Source organism: Oryza sativa, chromosome 12 (assembly GCF_034140825.1).
Source record: "Oryza sativa Japonica Group chromosome 12, ASM3414082v1".
NCBI lineage: Eukaryota > Viridiplantae > Streptophyta > Magnoliopsida > Poales > Poaceae > Oryza > Oryza sativa.
The window spans coordinates 21,500,438-21,515,659 of record NC_089046.1 but is presented as its reverse complement, the minus strand read 5'-3'; the positions used below and the strand labels follow the sequence as shown (position 1 = coordinate 21,515,659).

Here is a 15,222-nt window from a genome sequence, read left to right as displayed (position 1 = left end):
AAGAGAGGGAATAAGAGATAGCAAGGGATTCCAACCCCTATAGGGATTGAGTGACATGGGATGGATTCACTCAATCCCTCCCTGGATATATTCCACTTGAGGATTAAATCCCAAGGAACCGAACAAGGCCACATCTATCCTTTTCACAAAAACACCCCTGGTAAATTTTCTTATAATTGGTTTTTGGCCCCTCAGCCCCCTCCCAGCGTTAGCACATTTCCCCTGAAGTGTACCAAAAATGCAAAATCCTACTAGAGAAGTCTCCCAATTGTTTATTTTATACATTAATGTTCAAAAAATCCTGACTTCCTGAGTAGGAAATTATCACACAAACAGTAGTAGTTCATAATTTTTTTTATATAAATTAGATACAGTTTTAGAAAGAAGTTCTATAATGCCACATATAAGAAACTAGTGCGGTGGTGCCTCAACCTTACGCTGCTTAAACGGCCGATTATACCATGTAAGCAGTCCATTTTGTCCCAACCTCTGTCCCAAAAGTTCAATTCTAAATACAAATCAAGACACGCACGTGTCTTGATTTGTAGTTTAGATTAGATTTTTTTTTATGGGACGGAGGAAACAAGTGCCTATTTAAGCAGCAGTCTTTACAAAGAAAACTAATATGTAATATAGACAGCAGAACATCACTGGGATTGCCATTCAAAAACTGCAAACACCACATCTAAAGTAAACTGCCAACTGAAGACACCACCTTGTAGTACAAAATTACATATCGGGAGCATAAATAGGGATAATTATCATAACGTCCCAAGGAAATAATCAGATGAGAAGCTATAAGCCTATAATGCTCCTCAGCTTCAAGCATATAGTACACTTGAAACACGATACAATGTGTTCTTGTTTTGGAATTTGCTGTCCATCAGAAATGAGCAGGCTAAATCTGAGAAAATGTTCAACAATCATGTCTACATCGCCTTGTCGGTTAAGTACAAACTATCCAAAACAGCAAATCCTGCAGCAACGCCACCTTCATCTGACGATGAAACTTTTGTCCGCATCAAGTAACCACTCTGTTCATTCATAACCACCTTATCATTGTTCCTGGGATTAGAGATAAGAGTAGTGAACTCTTAGTTAGTCAGATCAAAGCATTGACCTTACCGCAAGTATGTGAGATTGGGAATCTTACCGCAAGTAAGCACCATAAATTCCAAGCTCAGATATTGTGAGGGCCTCATGGCAAACACCACCACGAACCAGATTAGAGAGAGAGGCTTTTGGGAAGATTCTTTGCATCAGTATGTAGGCTGCAAGCGCATCCCCTCCTTCCTTCTGGAGTCTGATCAAAGTCTCTCGTACATCAATACCGTATATGTTGTTCCCTGCATATAAATAGCGTAATTATTGAGAAAGGTAGTGTAGGATTTGGAGAAAGACCAACTAGTAAGAAAAAATAATAGTTATGTTTTTGGAGAAAGACTGCTTAGGGTCATCATCCATTGATCATTGATATTTACAGTACAGTATAGATAAGGTCATACAAAGGAAACGCTATCTACACAAATTATAGCAAATGGATTGAAAAAATGGTGACATTATTGTAGAAACTAACCTCCGCCTTCACGTTGGGGCTTCAAGACAAACAACTCGGGTTTTTGGATTGCGGATTTCACAATCTCTTCATCATCCAAGCTCCATAGTCCTGCAAAGCATTTACGGATCTTTGTGATTTCCTCCTTGTTTTCAAGAAACCTATAGAAGGAATAGATAATGGTTAGGAAAAAGAACATGACACTTTTGATCTGTACCAAAGAATGCTAATTGATCCATGCATAGTATTAACAGTATACGGATGGATATGAAGTTATGTATCTTCATATGACAGCAAATTCAGGTGCATTTTATCATTTGGTACTGAAAAATCAAATCACCTTTCAAGAACATTAGGTCTTGCTAATTCTTGTTGAATCTTCTTGGTCCCCACTAAATGGTATGATATCGAAGGGCACTTTACAGCAGATGATTGTTCCAGCAATAGCCTTGCAGCCCATTCCTACAACATAGAAGAAACTTGTCATCGCCATCGGATAATAAAACCAACATAACATGCAAATATATTTTTTCTTTCACTGTTTGACCCTGTTTACAAAACAGAAAACTACATCAACAATTTTGGAAGAATATAGAAGCATTTAGACATGTAAACAACAAATACTAGGTCAAACAAAATTCTTCTTTTTCCAGGCAACTGATTTTTATTAGGAGGAACATCAAATAATGCATTTTATTAAAACATCAAATAATTGTGTTATGTACATACTGCTTCTGAAGGATAATCATTTGGTGTATAGCCAGCTCTGAAGTACACCACAGAAACTGTCTTGCCATCTCTGCATTTTTCAAAACAAAAAAATAATAATTAATGAACACACTGCAAGGTTACAGAAATCCTTCATATGGTAAGTAAAAAAATCAGTAAGCCATCATTTTTACACATATGGATACGCACATGACAAGTGTTCCATCTGGGAGAACGTGGCCTTCAGCCTCTACCTCTGACAAAGTTTTCCTGATAGTCGTTATGCCATGTGTAATGAATTGTTAAGGGAGTGTAAATTTTATGTTTGGACCTCTAATAGAATATAAAATTTTAGAAAACAAATGCTTGCCAAACCCTTGAAACAATGCCCAAAGAGTATCAAACATTTTAGTGAGCCTAGCAGACAAACTGCAAAGCAAGTTCTTGGGCACCATATTGGAGACAAGCAAGTATAGTGGGTACTAAACTTTAGTTATAATGCAAAAACAAAAGGACAGCACAAAGTGGGCTCTAGGTTATTTACAGGAAAGCAAGAAAGTACGGTAGTCCAATTAAGTTTCTGCATACTAGAAAAAGTACCAGGTAGAAGATAAAAAGAGCATAAAAGGATATGATTCCTTCAAATGTTTGGCGAGCCAGTACTGGTCATACATATTTCTTTCTTCGGGCTGAACAATCATCATAATTACAGCACTGAGCAATTTGTGAAAAGATAATGTCAGTTAATGCTCAGTGATAATAACTATATAATATGCATGATCCATGTAGAGCATACCAAACCTGTCAACATTAAACTCATCCCATGCTCTGGCCAATGCTTTAGCAAATTGACTGCTTGCCTCATTTCCAGGAACCCTCTTGGAGTCTAGACAAAATAAGTGTCCATACTGATCAATTAAGGTCCTGCATGGCAATTAGTGAACACTCGGTTGGTATTCATCATATTGATGACCCAATGGTAATGCTGCACATTGATAGGGAGAAAATATTCAGAGGTAACAAATGAAAGTTACTCCTACTTTATGAAAGAAACTAGGGAGAAAGTTCCTCAATTTTCTTTCACTGGCATGGAAGTTGGAGCACTACAGCACTTGAAGGAAATCTTTAGTGCTGTACCTTCTTAAGAAAGTTGAGTACTAGAGAGGGATGCAGAAGATGCACTATATATATCTTACATATAATCTCATTACGATTACAAATTTGATATTGCATACCAATATCAGTGGTATGGCTGCAATACCTAGTCAACTAATGAGGACACAGGACATTCGTTTTGAATACTGGAGCATATTTAAATATCAGGTGCACAGAAAAAGGAATACAGCTCTGCAATGTGTAAATCTAGTTAGAAGTTCCTAAACATCTGTATTTAAATATATATTAAGCCATTTTTTAACAGTGAAGTACAACGTGGCATTCTTTTTTAAACAGCATTGAAAACATATATTCAAACATAGAAACCATGTGCATGCCACCTTCCATTTTATCTCAAGGCAGAGTTCTCATAACATGTAGAATGCCAGCACATTAAAACATAGCAGTATAGCTCTACTAAATATATTGATTGTTAGATTTTACCTGTGAAGCTCACTTACTAAGGAACCAAGCCCAGGGAAAGATGCTGAAATAGTGTTGAGCTCTATTTGAAGAAGAGAATTGGTCTCTGAATCAAGCATATAGTCTGACCGATGCAACCCCAACCGGATATTCTGATATAGCAATTATTAGCATCAGATTACAAGGACAGTACCAAAAAATGGAATAATAATAATATTAATGTAACTAGCTCAGGTGAAGCACCTCCTCCTTATTTATTTCCATCATCTTCCTATGAATCTCTAACAGCCTAGAAGTGAAATCGTCAACTTGCTTTGTTCTGAAATAGCAGTTGATCCAATATCAATAATTGCAAGTGCAGTGGTTCCTTAGAAGTTCAGAGTTTTTGCATGGGTGGTCAACTTGTACTCAAAACTAGACATTCCATTTGAACTTTCAAGCAGAAACGTGAATGAAAATATGAAGAAACTAATCGCAAAGACACTTACTTAGACAAAGAATCTTGCAAGAAGTCCCCGTCCAAGCTAACACGATCCACAAGCTCGTTAAAAATAGGAGCCAACTCGCACGCCTGCCTCCAATGAGATTCTGGAAGATGCGTTGGGAGCAGAGAGAAAGGAGCATGAACCAAACCAACGCCGGGGACTGTTCCAGATCGCTGAAAGAGATCAATGACAATGTTATAATCAGGACAAATGCTTTTCAAACACCTCAATTCAGTTCATCGCATGAAGGTTTACCACAAAATTTCACTATATTACTCAACAGTTGATTCTGAGGCAACCATGTTTTCTGTATCTAGTACTACCATTCTGCCAAAAGACATTAAGCACAGCCAAACCAAGAGTGAAATGCAGAAATGCGCTACCTAAACCAAAACAAAGTAACCTAAGAAGTCCAAGAAACAAAGTAGTGGTTTTACCGAAGAAATTGGGTACTATAAACAAAGTAGTGGTTTTTCAAGATAGCTGAATCAAAGAGAATGTTATAACATCTCATGTACTTTTCCCGACAATTATGGTTGCTCTTTCGGAAACAAAATTGCAGACATATATTTCTGTGTTTCCTACATCATCTGTATAGGAAATTATCAGTAATCAAGAGGTGCGATGAAACAAAATTATTAGTAAACTCTCAGCCACTCACAGTGCTACACTGCTACTCATGTATACTTCACCAGTAACTACTCAAACCGTGAAAGAATCACGAGTCCAACCTATAGCTCGATCTTGGTAAAACTATCCTTAGCCGATCCAAGAACAGATCCCAACCTCTCCATGGAGGCGAGAGGGAGGCGCTTGCGATTTGTGAAACCAAATTAGGAGGAGAAGAGGCGTTACAGGGTCGGCGCGGTCGCCGACGACGAGCCCGTGCAGCGCGCACCACGCGGTGGCCTCCCGCACCATCTCACCCGCCGCCGCCGCCGCCGGCGGCCTCCCCTCCGCGGCGGCGCTCATCGCGGGCGGTGGACTGGAGGGGGATTAGGGAGTGAAAAACAAATTATGATTTCTCGAGGGGATATTTGCAAATTGCAATCTCAGCTTCACTCTCTCTGCGAGATTGTCGAGTGCCGAACTGTCGAACCGAAGTTTATAGTTGAGGTGGGAGTTGCAATTTCGAGGAAAGTGGAGGGGGCTGCGCGAAAGTTGAAGGGTCAGGTTCAGCTTTTCTGTGAGTGCGCCTCCAACTCGAATAAATTTAGCACAGCAAAAAAAAGTCAGTTTGGAATCAAATTTTGTTTAAGGGTGTGTTTAGTTCATGTCAAAATTATAAGTTTGATTGAAATTGGAACGATATGATGGAAAAATTAGAAGTTTGTGTGTGTAGTAAAATTTTGATGTGATTGAAAAGTTGGAAGTTTGAAGAAAAAGTTTGGAACTAAACTCAGCCTAAATATATTTTAAGTGTTGTGTACTTGTATAGAAGTTGAAATAAAATATAAATGAATTCATGACCTATTTGGAACATTTGGCACATAATATTTACATTGCCTCGATTTTTTTTTCTCCATCACCCATTTCTGGAATTAGCACTGAGTAAGGGAATATTTTTATCTGTTGACGTTAGAGACAAAAATGCAAAATTGCACCTAAATTTTCTGTCTTTTTGAGGAAAATGTTGCCCTATGTTCCTTGTTTTTTTGGCCGGTCATGTTATTCCTTTCAATGCAATCCGAATATTACATCATCTATCTCAATGGCATCATGCATGACATTAGCAAAAGAAAATGTCTCGGTTCAATGGACCTTCAACATGACATTCCTCTGTCAAGGACTGACAAAATAAATAAAGATGAAACATCTCTATCTAACAACCTAGAGAAGGAGGCCCAGAAAATTGGGACCTGTTTGGGCTCAATCACCAGTAATCATACAGATTTATCATGCCAAGTCTCATGTTTGTGGACAATGAGTTGGTTTTTTCTTGCTGATATAGTACCATATTTCCTGACATGGAAGTTATCTCAACATGCTGCTAGTAATCCTACGAAATGGAATTTTATTGCCCAATAAGGTCATGGCTTCAATATTGCACCCAATCAATTTTTTTCTCGAAAACGGTATTGCACCCAATCATGAACTCAAGTTTAGAATACCAGAGTCTGACATAGATATATCCAGAATTGTTGGGTTCCTTTTTTTCCCTTGAAACAATAACTCCTGAACAAAATTCAAAAACTTTGAGCATAGGTCTGGTGATGTGAGTAGAGATCAATTGGGGAACCATACTGTAGGTTCTGTACGGCAAAGAACACGCGCCCATGAATATGTCCGGTGATGAACATCCATCGGTATTCATAATTATTTAGGCAAAGCAGCAGAAGGACATTTTCCTAAAGTGTTCCAGAGTATGTAATCTCCAGATGAAGCCTGTACAAGAAAGTGTCAACAATTTAGTTATCAAAATTAAATACTATATTCCATCCCAACGCTGGAAGTCACAACAGATTACTATGAAATATAAGCAAATCCAAGGGCAAGTTTATATTTGGACAGGAGGCAAGCATTTTATTAATGAGTCAGATTTTTTGTGTCGGTATTGCCCATTAGTTATTAATCATGTCATGAATATCAGGCTGCATAGATCAAGCTACTTCCTTCAGAAGAAGAATCCATTAAACCAGTATCAAGGGTACAGAATACAGATGTGCAGCAGGAGCAGGAGATTAAGCATTAATTATCATTTAGAGAACGAGCAGACCAAGTTGAAGCGATTTTTGTGCCTTTTCTACAGTAACTAATGTTCACAGAGGCAAGATGATCTCTCATTGCCATGTTGCTTTCAGCTGTTATCAGATTGTTCTTCAAATTAAGTTTGAAAAACCACCTTCTCCTTGATCAAAATGGAGACATTCCCTTTATAAACAGCTGATTTTGTAAAGAAGCTGGGAAACTGCTTCATATCGCAGATCGAAGTGTGCATCATTTGCAAGTACTAATAAAACAGGGTCATCTATTTAACCGTGCACAATACCAGGTACTAGGTACTTTGGAATGTTGTAAAAGCAACTACCTTGCTAGTGGATGGAATATTTAAAAGAACAAAAGTTATAGTTAATGAGATCAAAGGATCACCTGCATTGAGTATTCAACTGGGGCTTTGACAGAAGGATAAATGGTTACCTGCAGAAGGCCGTTAAACTTTAAAGTAGCAAAAAAGGAAAGTACAAATTTATGATCATGGTCCATATTTGAATAAAGAATAGGAGTTCCTTTTAACACAGCCAATGCAATTAACTTTATACCAAATGTCCAAATCACCACAGTGACAAAAGAAGAATTCAAGAATAGTGATCAAGAGTTCAAGACATTGGAAGGAGAAATTTTAGAGTAATCCTCTTTAAGCAGGGAAGTAATGAAACATTAGCATAATTGTTGGCACCAGAGGTTACCAACATACCATCAGCCTGGTATGCTTCCTAAATCCATGGACACATGGACAAATATTCTGCCTTTTCATAACTGATAACACAGTAGGTAAAACTCGAGCAAGCACCACAACATCTCAACCTAGCTACTGAGTTTTTCAATGGGAAGGGACTGAATGCACCCTGTGTGACAGTGACATGGTAAATTGGTAATATTTGTCTGACATTTTTCTTCACCCAATGAAAACACTAAACATCAGTCACTCAATATCGACATAGTTTGTGCATCAGATTTGCAGATCAAATGATCAACCATGGGATGGTAATGCATAACTATTCAACTGATTAATTGAGGTCAAAGCATAAACCATCAGAATGGAACAAGAAAGTTAATGAATAACTTACAGATTTTGGATCAATTGTTAGACCAGAAAGGGTGCCCCCAACAATCTTAAAAGAAACCTGGCAAAATGTTTCATAACCAATTAAAAAGTAAGGAAAGAATCCTAAACAAGAATCAAAGTACAGGAGTATGCTGTACTGATACTGACAGACTTCCTACAGGATCATATATGAACTATCAAAATAATGCGCTAAAGTGAAAGCAATATGGCCATTAGTCATTAAGCATGTCAATAAGGTATGACCAGATATGGACCCTAGTGATCTGATATTTGGGGAAAAAAAATGATAAGATAGATTTGCATGTGCCAGTAAATATCCTGGTTTGGCATAGACTGACCTTAGCATAATTATAAGCTTGCCAGGACAATGGCTCTTCCAAGTTAACTGCTTGAAGGTCCTTATTCATTTTTTCCATGAGGTAGTCATCCAAATTGGCACCATTCTTAGTATTGTCTTGTTCACTATCACTATCTTCAACAAATGCAGTGCTTGGAACTGATCGAAATGATGAATTTACTCGCTGGATTGTTATAGGATGGAATCTAACAGTACCAGAGAAGGTAGCCTCAATGCTCCTTCCACTGAGGCCCCGACCGCTTGAAACGATTCTCCATTCAATTGAATGTTCTGTCATTGAAACTGTCCCAACAGATGGATTTCCATCATATGATGCAACTCGTCTTCGAGGAAACGGCATTGTAACCATGCAAAATTCCATAAGAAAGGGAGATTTGTAACCCTCCATCAATCTCAGCTTAAATAGAAAAGCACCTTCATTCTCAGACACCATAGACAACTGGTAGAAACCTTTAACAGGTGGGTCCATGTTGCATGAAGCTTGATAGTGCATCAAAACAAAATTTCCTAGTGGTGGTTGAAATATTAGAGTTTGCTTATCATTGGTAGGCTCTGAAGCTTGCACACAGTGATGGAACGATGAAACCTCCACACGAGCAGCTTTTAACCCAGACAATGGCAAAGAAACATCAGGTAAACCTTCTAGCTCAGCCCTACATGTCACTTGTCCAGAAACCGAAAGGAAATCTTGCACATCATCACGGTCATATAGTGCAGCATTTAAAGTCTCTAGGCTTGAGAAGAGAGTCCTTTGTCTCCCTTTGTACAGATAAGGTTTCCAGGCAGGCTGCTTCTGGTCTGTAGGTAGAGGATCAGCGGAAAACCCAGTTGTTCTTACCGAAGTAACATTGGCATAATTAAGATCCTGAGGTGTTCCTGTCAAATTTTATTGCTAGCTAAGTTGGCAAATGCATAAACAGATCCAAAAAGAAATTGATGAGCATAGTATGTTAGCTCCATGATAGAAGGCTATGTTGATACTAACCAAAAGGCATCGCACCAAGGATGAAATTCCGTAGTAAATCCTTGTCAAAAGGCCTCATACCACCTTTCAGAGACTCCGACTGAGGAGCACCAACAGGTGAAGAAATTGATGCGGTCGGGGCTGCGACAGGTGCAGCAATAGGTTTTGGTCGAGCAGAAATACCTATACTTCCTGTCAATGAATCTAACAGCCCACCAACAGAGGGGCCAGTACTAACGATCACCTCAGGCTCAGCGGTATCACCAGTAATTATGTCCCCAATAACATGTGCAACCATTAATGCCCTGCCATGGAAAATGAAGTGTAAGAGTGCAAGCCATGAACACCCATAAATTGGTTGATGACTTTAGCAGTATAGCACTGACAAAAACATTTCCATGTAATCTCGGAAAGATGGTGAGACTCAGACAACATGATAGGTAGGCAAACTTACATTACCCTGTTATGCATGGAAGGTTGAGCAGAATGGAAGAAAGATTGCCCTTCTCCTTGGCAGAACTCCCGCAGTCCGACCTTTTCAAGAGGCTTTCATATGCTTTAAATGATTGAGGATCCACCAAAGGCAACACAAGGATATAATAGCTACCCCGCTTCTGAAGAACCACAGGCCACAGCATAAACCCCTCTCCTTCCTCTTTATCAATATGGAGTGATATAATGTGGCGAGTGATTGGATCATCAACCCACGAATCCGACCCAGCAGATGACATGCTCGTACGGATTCCAGAACCACGCGCCGTGCCTTCCCTGCACAATGCCATATTCAAGAGCGTATCACCACTGTTCCTAACATGAGTTTATACAGCTATGTTTCTAAATCATCACTAGTCAACAACATGAACTATAACAGTACAGGCAGCATGTCAAGTTTGTTGCGCTCGATATATTATTCAACTGCGAAGCTTCAGATGGGGTTTGTTCACTTAACATTGTTGTATGGCTTATATATAATTCCTACCACCACTAATATCAAATCCTAACGCCTAAATCCACTTCCACGCATGGATTAACTTAGTAATATCCAGATCAATTCACCAAAGCACAATCCAAGGGAGTGAGAGAGAGAAAAAAAAGGAGGCAAAACCTTCTCCGGCGTTCGGCGAAGGCGGCGGCGACCTCGTAGTCAGCCGGCAGCGGCATCATCTCCGCCCTCGCCCCGCCCTCCGCCTCCCACGCGACCCGCCACCGCTTCTCCACCACCGCAAATCGCCTACCACAAGAAGGGGAAGGAAAAAAACGTTAGCTATTGGGATCGGAAAGGACCAAATCTTGCCGCGAGATGCTCGAATTTTTTTTTTCGCTCTCTTCCCCACAAGGGTTTGAGCAGGGAGGACTCGAAGCTGCACCTGGAGAAGGCGACGGCGTCGTGCGGGGTGAGGATCCAGATCGCCCGGACGCTGCATCCGCCGCCGGACATGGCCCTCGCCGGAGTTGGCTGCCGCCGCGGCGGTCGTGCGCGAATGGTGGTGCGGGGAGAGACGGCCAGTGGGGAAGAAGACGATAGGCAGAGCAAATACGCCTTCAGGCTAAGATTACGTACACCCGCCTTATCAAGTGAAAACATTATATAAAAACTGGAGGAAGAAAAAACTCAACTAGCTGGTTTGCCCGAGTGGTTAAGGGGGAAGACTTAAGATCTTCTGCACTGAAGTGCGCGTGGGTTCGAACCCCACAGCCAGCATAAAATTTTTGAACTCAATTTTATTCTAATCTTTTGAACTTTTTCATTTGAATTGTTTGAACTCAATTTATTCTAATCTTTTGAACCTTTTCAAATTAATATTTTTGAACTCAATTTTATTTCTAGTATTTTGAACTTTTTCAAATTGTATTTTTATTTTATTAAAAAAATACTTCATATACTCTCTTTGTGTAATATTTTTGAACTTTTTGAACTCATTTTTATTTCTAATCTTTTGAACTTTTTCAAATTAATATTTTTGAACTCGATTTTATTTCTAATATTTTTGAACTTTTTAAAACTATATTTTTATTTCTCGTGTACTCTATTTGTGTAAATTTTGATTCTGATTTCCTCATATACTCTCTTTGTGTAATATTTTTGAACTTTTTGAATTCAATTTTATTTCTAACATTTTTAACTTTTTCAAATTATTTTTTTGAACTCAATTTTATTTCTAATCTTTTGAACTTTTTCAAATTATATTTTGATTTCTCATGTATTCTATTTGTGTAAATTTTGATTCTGATATCTGACATACTTGTCACTAGCCTTTTCAAACTGATTTACCATGTGCTCTCCTTTTCTAAATTTGATTTTGATACCTGATTTTAGTAAAAAAAAAAACTACTCTCCAAATAATTTTTGCAGTATGACAGCAATTACGAAGCCTCATGATCTCACACAATTTAACATAACTATCCACTTGGCAGTTTGAAAAACATTTTTTAAGGCCTCAATAATTCCAAAGGAAAAGGAAAACAACAGTGCACTTGCAAGTTTGCAACATAATTTTGCATACGTGCACACGCATACGCCATCATGCGGCATATATACGTGCTCTGGGCTCTTGCTAAGAACGAAGAGTACTGCACAGTGCGCGTGGCACGACACAAACACATAATTTCTTTTTGTGTGTTTTGCAAGGAAAAAGTTCCCACAAATTCAAGCAAAATCCATCAACTCCACACGACCAAAAATGTCCCCATCTCAAAAATACTTAAAAGTAACAAACATGCGTCGTGTGCGTTGCAGTCCTTCCTGTTCCTTGCACGTCTTGCAACTCCTTCCCATTAAGCATCCATGTACAAAATGCATTAAAAAATTTAATTAAATCACTGAAATTCGATCTTTCTCATTGATAACCCCAATCATTGTGTGATCCTTGTATTACAATGCTCAAAAGAATCGTATAATAATTAATTAATTAATTTAATCAAATTAACCCGTGTGATTTTCTTTTTCTTTTGTTGGAAAAGAAGACATGCGAGATGCTGACGTGGCGGTTTTCTATTGGTCGTCGGTGCCACGTGCCCCCATGAGCTCGAGCGCGGTGTCGACGAGGGCGGAGAGGGAGACGGCGTGGCGGCTCAGCCCGGCGCTGCCGGAGAAGACGTGGAAGCACTCGAGCTCCGACGTGGTCTCCGCCACGCGCCGCAGCACCGGCCCCATCCCGGCCGCCGCCATCATCACCGCCACCGCGCCGCGCCGCCGCCTCCCCTCCGTCATCATCGCGACGGCGAGCTCCACGGCGAACCGCCGGATCCGCGGCACCCGGATCGACGGGGAGCCGTACCTCGCCAGCACGGCGACCAGCCGTCCGACCAGCTCCTCCTCGCCGCCGGCGACGCCGGCGCCGGCGAGGTGGTGGGACAGCTCGTGCGGGCCCATGAACCGCGCCATCTGGGCGACGAGCCCCAGGGAGACCTCGAGCAGCTTGGACTTCTTGGTGGTCATCACGTTGCGCAGCGCCGTGGCGGCGCCGGAGGTGACGAGGTGGAGGTCGGAGAACCACTCGCCGCCGGCGTACGCGCAGAGGTTGGTCAGGATCCGGGCCGCGCCGATGCCGGCCTCGTCGTCGGTAAGCGCGTCGACGAGGCGGGCGACGGTGGCGGCGCCGCCGCCGCCGCCGGCGCGGAGTATGCGGTCGCAGTTGCGGCGGCTGTCGAGGGCGAGCATGGCGAGCGCCTCGCCGGCCTCGACGCGCGCGGCGTCGCCCTCGTCGGTGATGGAGGGCTGGAGGAACATGGCGAGGAGGAGGGAGACGACGCCGCCGGTGCCGCCGATCTTCTCGCGCGCGTCCGCGTCCATGGCGAGGCGGGTGAGCACCTCGGCGCCGAGCCGCTGCAGCTCGAGGTGGCCGGCGCCGTGCTGGAGCACGGCGCGGATGTTGCTCACCGTGAACACGATCTCGGCGACCTCCCGCCGGAGCAGCTTCCCGGTGCTCCCCGTCGTCTCCGCGAGCATCTTCACCACCTGCAGCGACCGCTTCACGGCCTTGGCGCGCGACGGCGTGATCACGGCGCCGCCGCCGATGGCGGAGAAGTCGATGATCTTGTCGAGGAGGCCGCGCGCGTTGCCGATCTTGCTGCAGTTGTCGTGGTCGCGCGCCAGCTTCTTGATGATGAGGAGGCCGAGGAGGTTGCACTCCTCGTCGCCGGCGGCGTAGAGCAGCGACGACACCGACTCGATGGCGCCGGGGACGCCGGCGACGCGGAGCGCGTTCCGCTTCTTGCTGGCGAGCTTGGACACGACGAGCGCGGCGGACGCCCTGGCGGCGGCCTCGGCGGCGCCGCCGCTCCAGGTGAGCATCTCCACCAGCCGGTCCACCACCGCCGCCGACGTGCCGACGCGCCGCAGCGCGGCCTCCCCGAGCCGCGGGTTCGCCGCGACGTTGACGAGGATCCCGACGCCGATGCGCTGCTCGTCGTGGGAGCCCCCGACGAGGAGCTCCTCGGCGAAGGAGACGAGGTCCATCCGGAGGCCGTCGAAGATGCTCCCGTCGACGCACCGGGAGTAGGCGTCGTAGAAGAAGCGGCGGACGGCGACCAGCCCGGGCTCGCCGGCGAGGTGGCACTCGCCGGCGACGCGCTGGAGGAGGCGGCCGTAGCTCACCTCCCACTCCCACATCGCCTTCTCCATCAAGAACAGCAGCGCCTCCGCCAGCGCGAGCCCGTAGAAGATGTCCAGCGCCGACCTCCGGTTGGTCCGCGCGTCCTCCGCCTCGCCGAAGTCTTGCCCAGCGAGCCTCACCGCCGACACCGCGACGCACGCCGTCGCCGACGCCAGCTGCAGCCAGTAGAACACCCTCCCGACGTGCCGCGACAGGAAGCTCCAGCTGATCCGCCATCGCCGTCGCCCCATCCTCGGCGCGCCGCCGCCGCCGCCGCCGGCGTCGGCGGCGGCCTTGCCGTCGTCGAGGTGGAACACGAAGCGGAAGGAGCGGGCGACGAGGCGGAAGCTGGAGCGGCCTGCGGCGGCGAGCGACCACGTGGCCTGGTGCTGCCACTCCAGCTCGTGGCTGCGGCTGAAGATGCGGGCGCCCTCGACGAGGAGGATGACGGTGACCGACCAGAAGTCCACCCTCCCGAGCGTGATGGCGAAGCCGCCGAGGAGCACGACGGTGGCCCAGATGAAGCCGAGCGCGCCCAGCCCGCTCGCCGCCTTCTCCAGGATCGCCAGCCGCAGCGCCAGCATCGTCAGCCTCCGCTCCGGCCCCACCGCCGCCACCGCCACCACCTCGTCCCCTCCTCCTCCGGTCGCCTCCGCCGCCGCCGCGTCGTCGACGACCTCCGCGACGCTCTGCATGCTCGACCTCGGCGGCGAATCGTCCGACAGCTGCGGCTCGAACGGCGTCGCCATCGCCACCACCATCCCCGCCGGATCACTCGCCTGAGCTTCAATATTCACCCGCACCGACCTCTCTCCCTCTCCTCCTCCACCGCCGCCGGCGCCACCGTCGCCGCCATGGTTGTCCATCGATCTCCTCTCCAAGAACTCGATCTCAACCACGCATTCAAAATGTAATCAACCAACCAACCAAAACCACTGCGACTGTGTGGGATCACGTACGTATAGCTAGCTAGGGTATATATACCTACGCGGCTACGCGCGCGAGATCGAGCTTGGATCGCCATGGATGAGGGAGATTGAGGTTGCGGTTGCGTACGTGAGATCGCGGGGGACGCATGCAGTTGTCCGGAAGGCAAGGGAGGGAGGAAGAGAGATGGACGGATGAGATCTCGCGATGGGGTGGATCCGACGGTGGAGAGGGAGGATGGGATGGTGTGTAAGCAAGGAGAAGC

General features: G+C 44.6%; 3 protein-coding genes and 1 non-coding gene across 5 annotated transcripts; 1 reads left to right on the top strand and 3 right to left on the bottom strand.

The window, feature by feature from the left end:
- Positions 1-656: 656 nt before the first annotated feature.
- On the bottom strand, positions 657-5,406 carry LOC9272324 (glutathione synthetase, chloroplastic). Of its 2 annotated transcripts, none has more exons than XM_066306632.1 (12): positions 5,113-5,406; positions 4,330-4,499; positions 4,085-4,160; positions 3,863-3,993; positions 3,065-3,187; positions 2,898-2,977; positions 2,474-2,555; positions 2,285-2,354; positions 1,896-2,017; positions 1,577-1,716; positions 1,154-1,346; positions 657-1,065 (listed from the first exon to the last, which is right to left on the bottom strand). In XM_066306632.1, exons 1-12 carry the CDS (start codon positions 5,296-5,298, stop codon positions 930-932), a joined length of 1,509 nt encoding a protein of 502 aa, XP_066162729.1. In that variant the 5' UTR covers positions 5,299-5,406; the 3' UTR covers positions 657-929. The 2 variants fall into 2 exon arrangements, with proteins under 2 accessions (XP_066162729.1, XP_015618061.1); XM_015762575.3 differs by having other exon boundaries at positions 2,474-2,554; positions 2,897-2,977; positions 5,182-5,406.
- Positions 5,407-5,944: 538 nt separating this feature from the next.
- LOC4352391 (AP-5 complex subunit mu) lies at positions 5,945-10,962 on the bottom strand. The gene is made up of 8 exons (XM_015765191.3): positions 10,803-10,962; positions 10,541-10,666; positions 9,895-10,203; positions 9,457-9,740; positions 8,452-9,347; positions 8,115-8,171; positions 7,417-7,464; positions 5,945-6,711 (listed from the first exon to the last, which is right to left on the bottom strand). The coding sequence occupies exons 1-8, from the start codon at positions 10,871-10,873 to the stop codon at positions 6,643-6,645; spliced, it is 1,860 nt and encodes a 619-aa protein (XP_015620677.1). The 5' UTR covers positions 10,874-10,962; the 3' UTR covers positions 5,945-6,642.
- Positions 10,963-11,054: 92 nt separating this feature from the next.
- Positions 11,055-11,137, top strand: TRNAL-UAA (transfer RNA leucine (anticodon UAA)). Its single transcript has one exon. It is a non-coding gene; the product is annotated as a tRNA-Leu (tRNA).
- Positions 11,138-12,247: 1,110 nt separating this feature from the next.
- On the bottom strand, positions 12,248-15,222 carry LOC136351111 (uncharacterized). Its single transcript, XM_066306680.1, has one exon. The coding sequence runs from the start codon at positions 14,894-14,896 to the stop codon at positions 12,428-12,430; it is 2,469 nt and encodes an 822-aa protein (XP_066162777.1). The 5' UTR covers positions 14,897-15,222; the 3' UTR covers positions 12,248-12,427.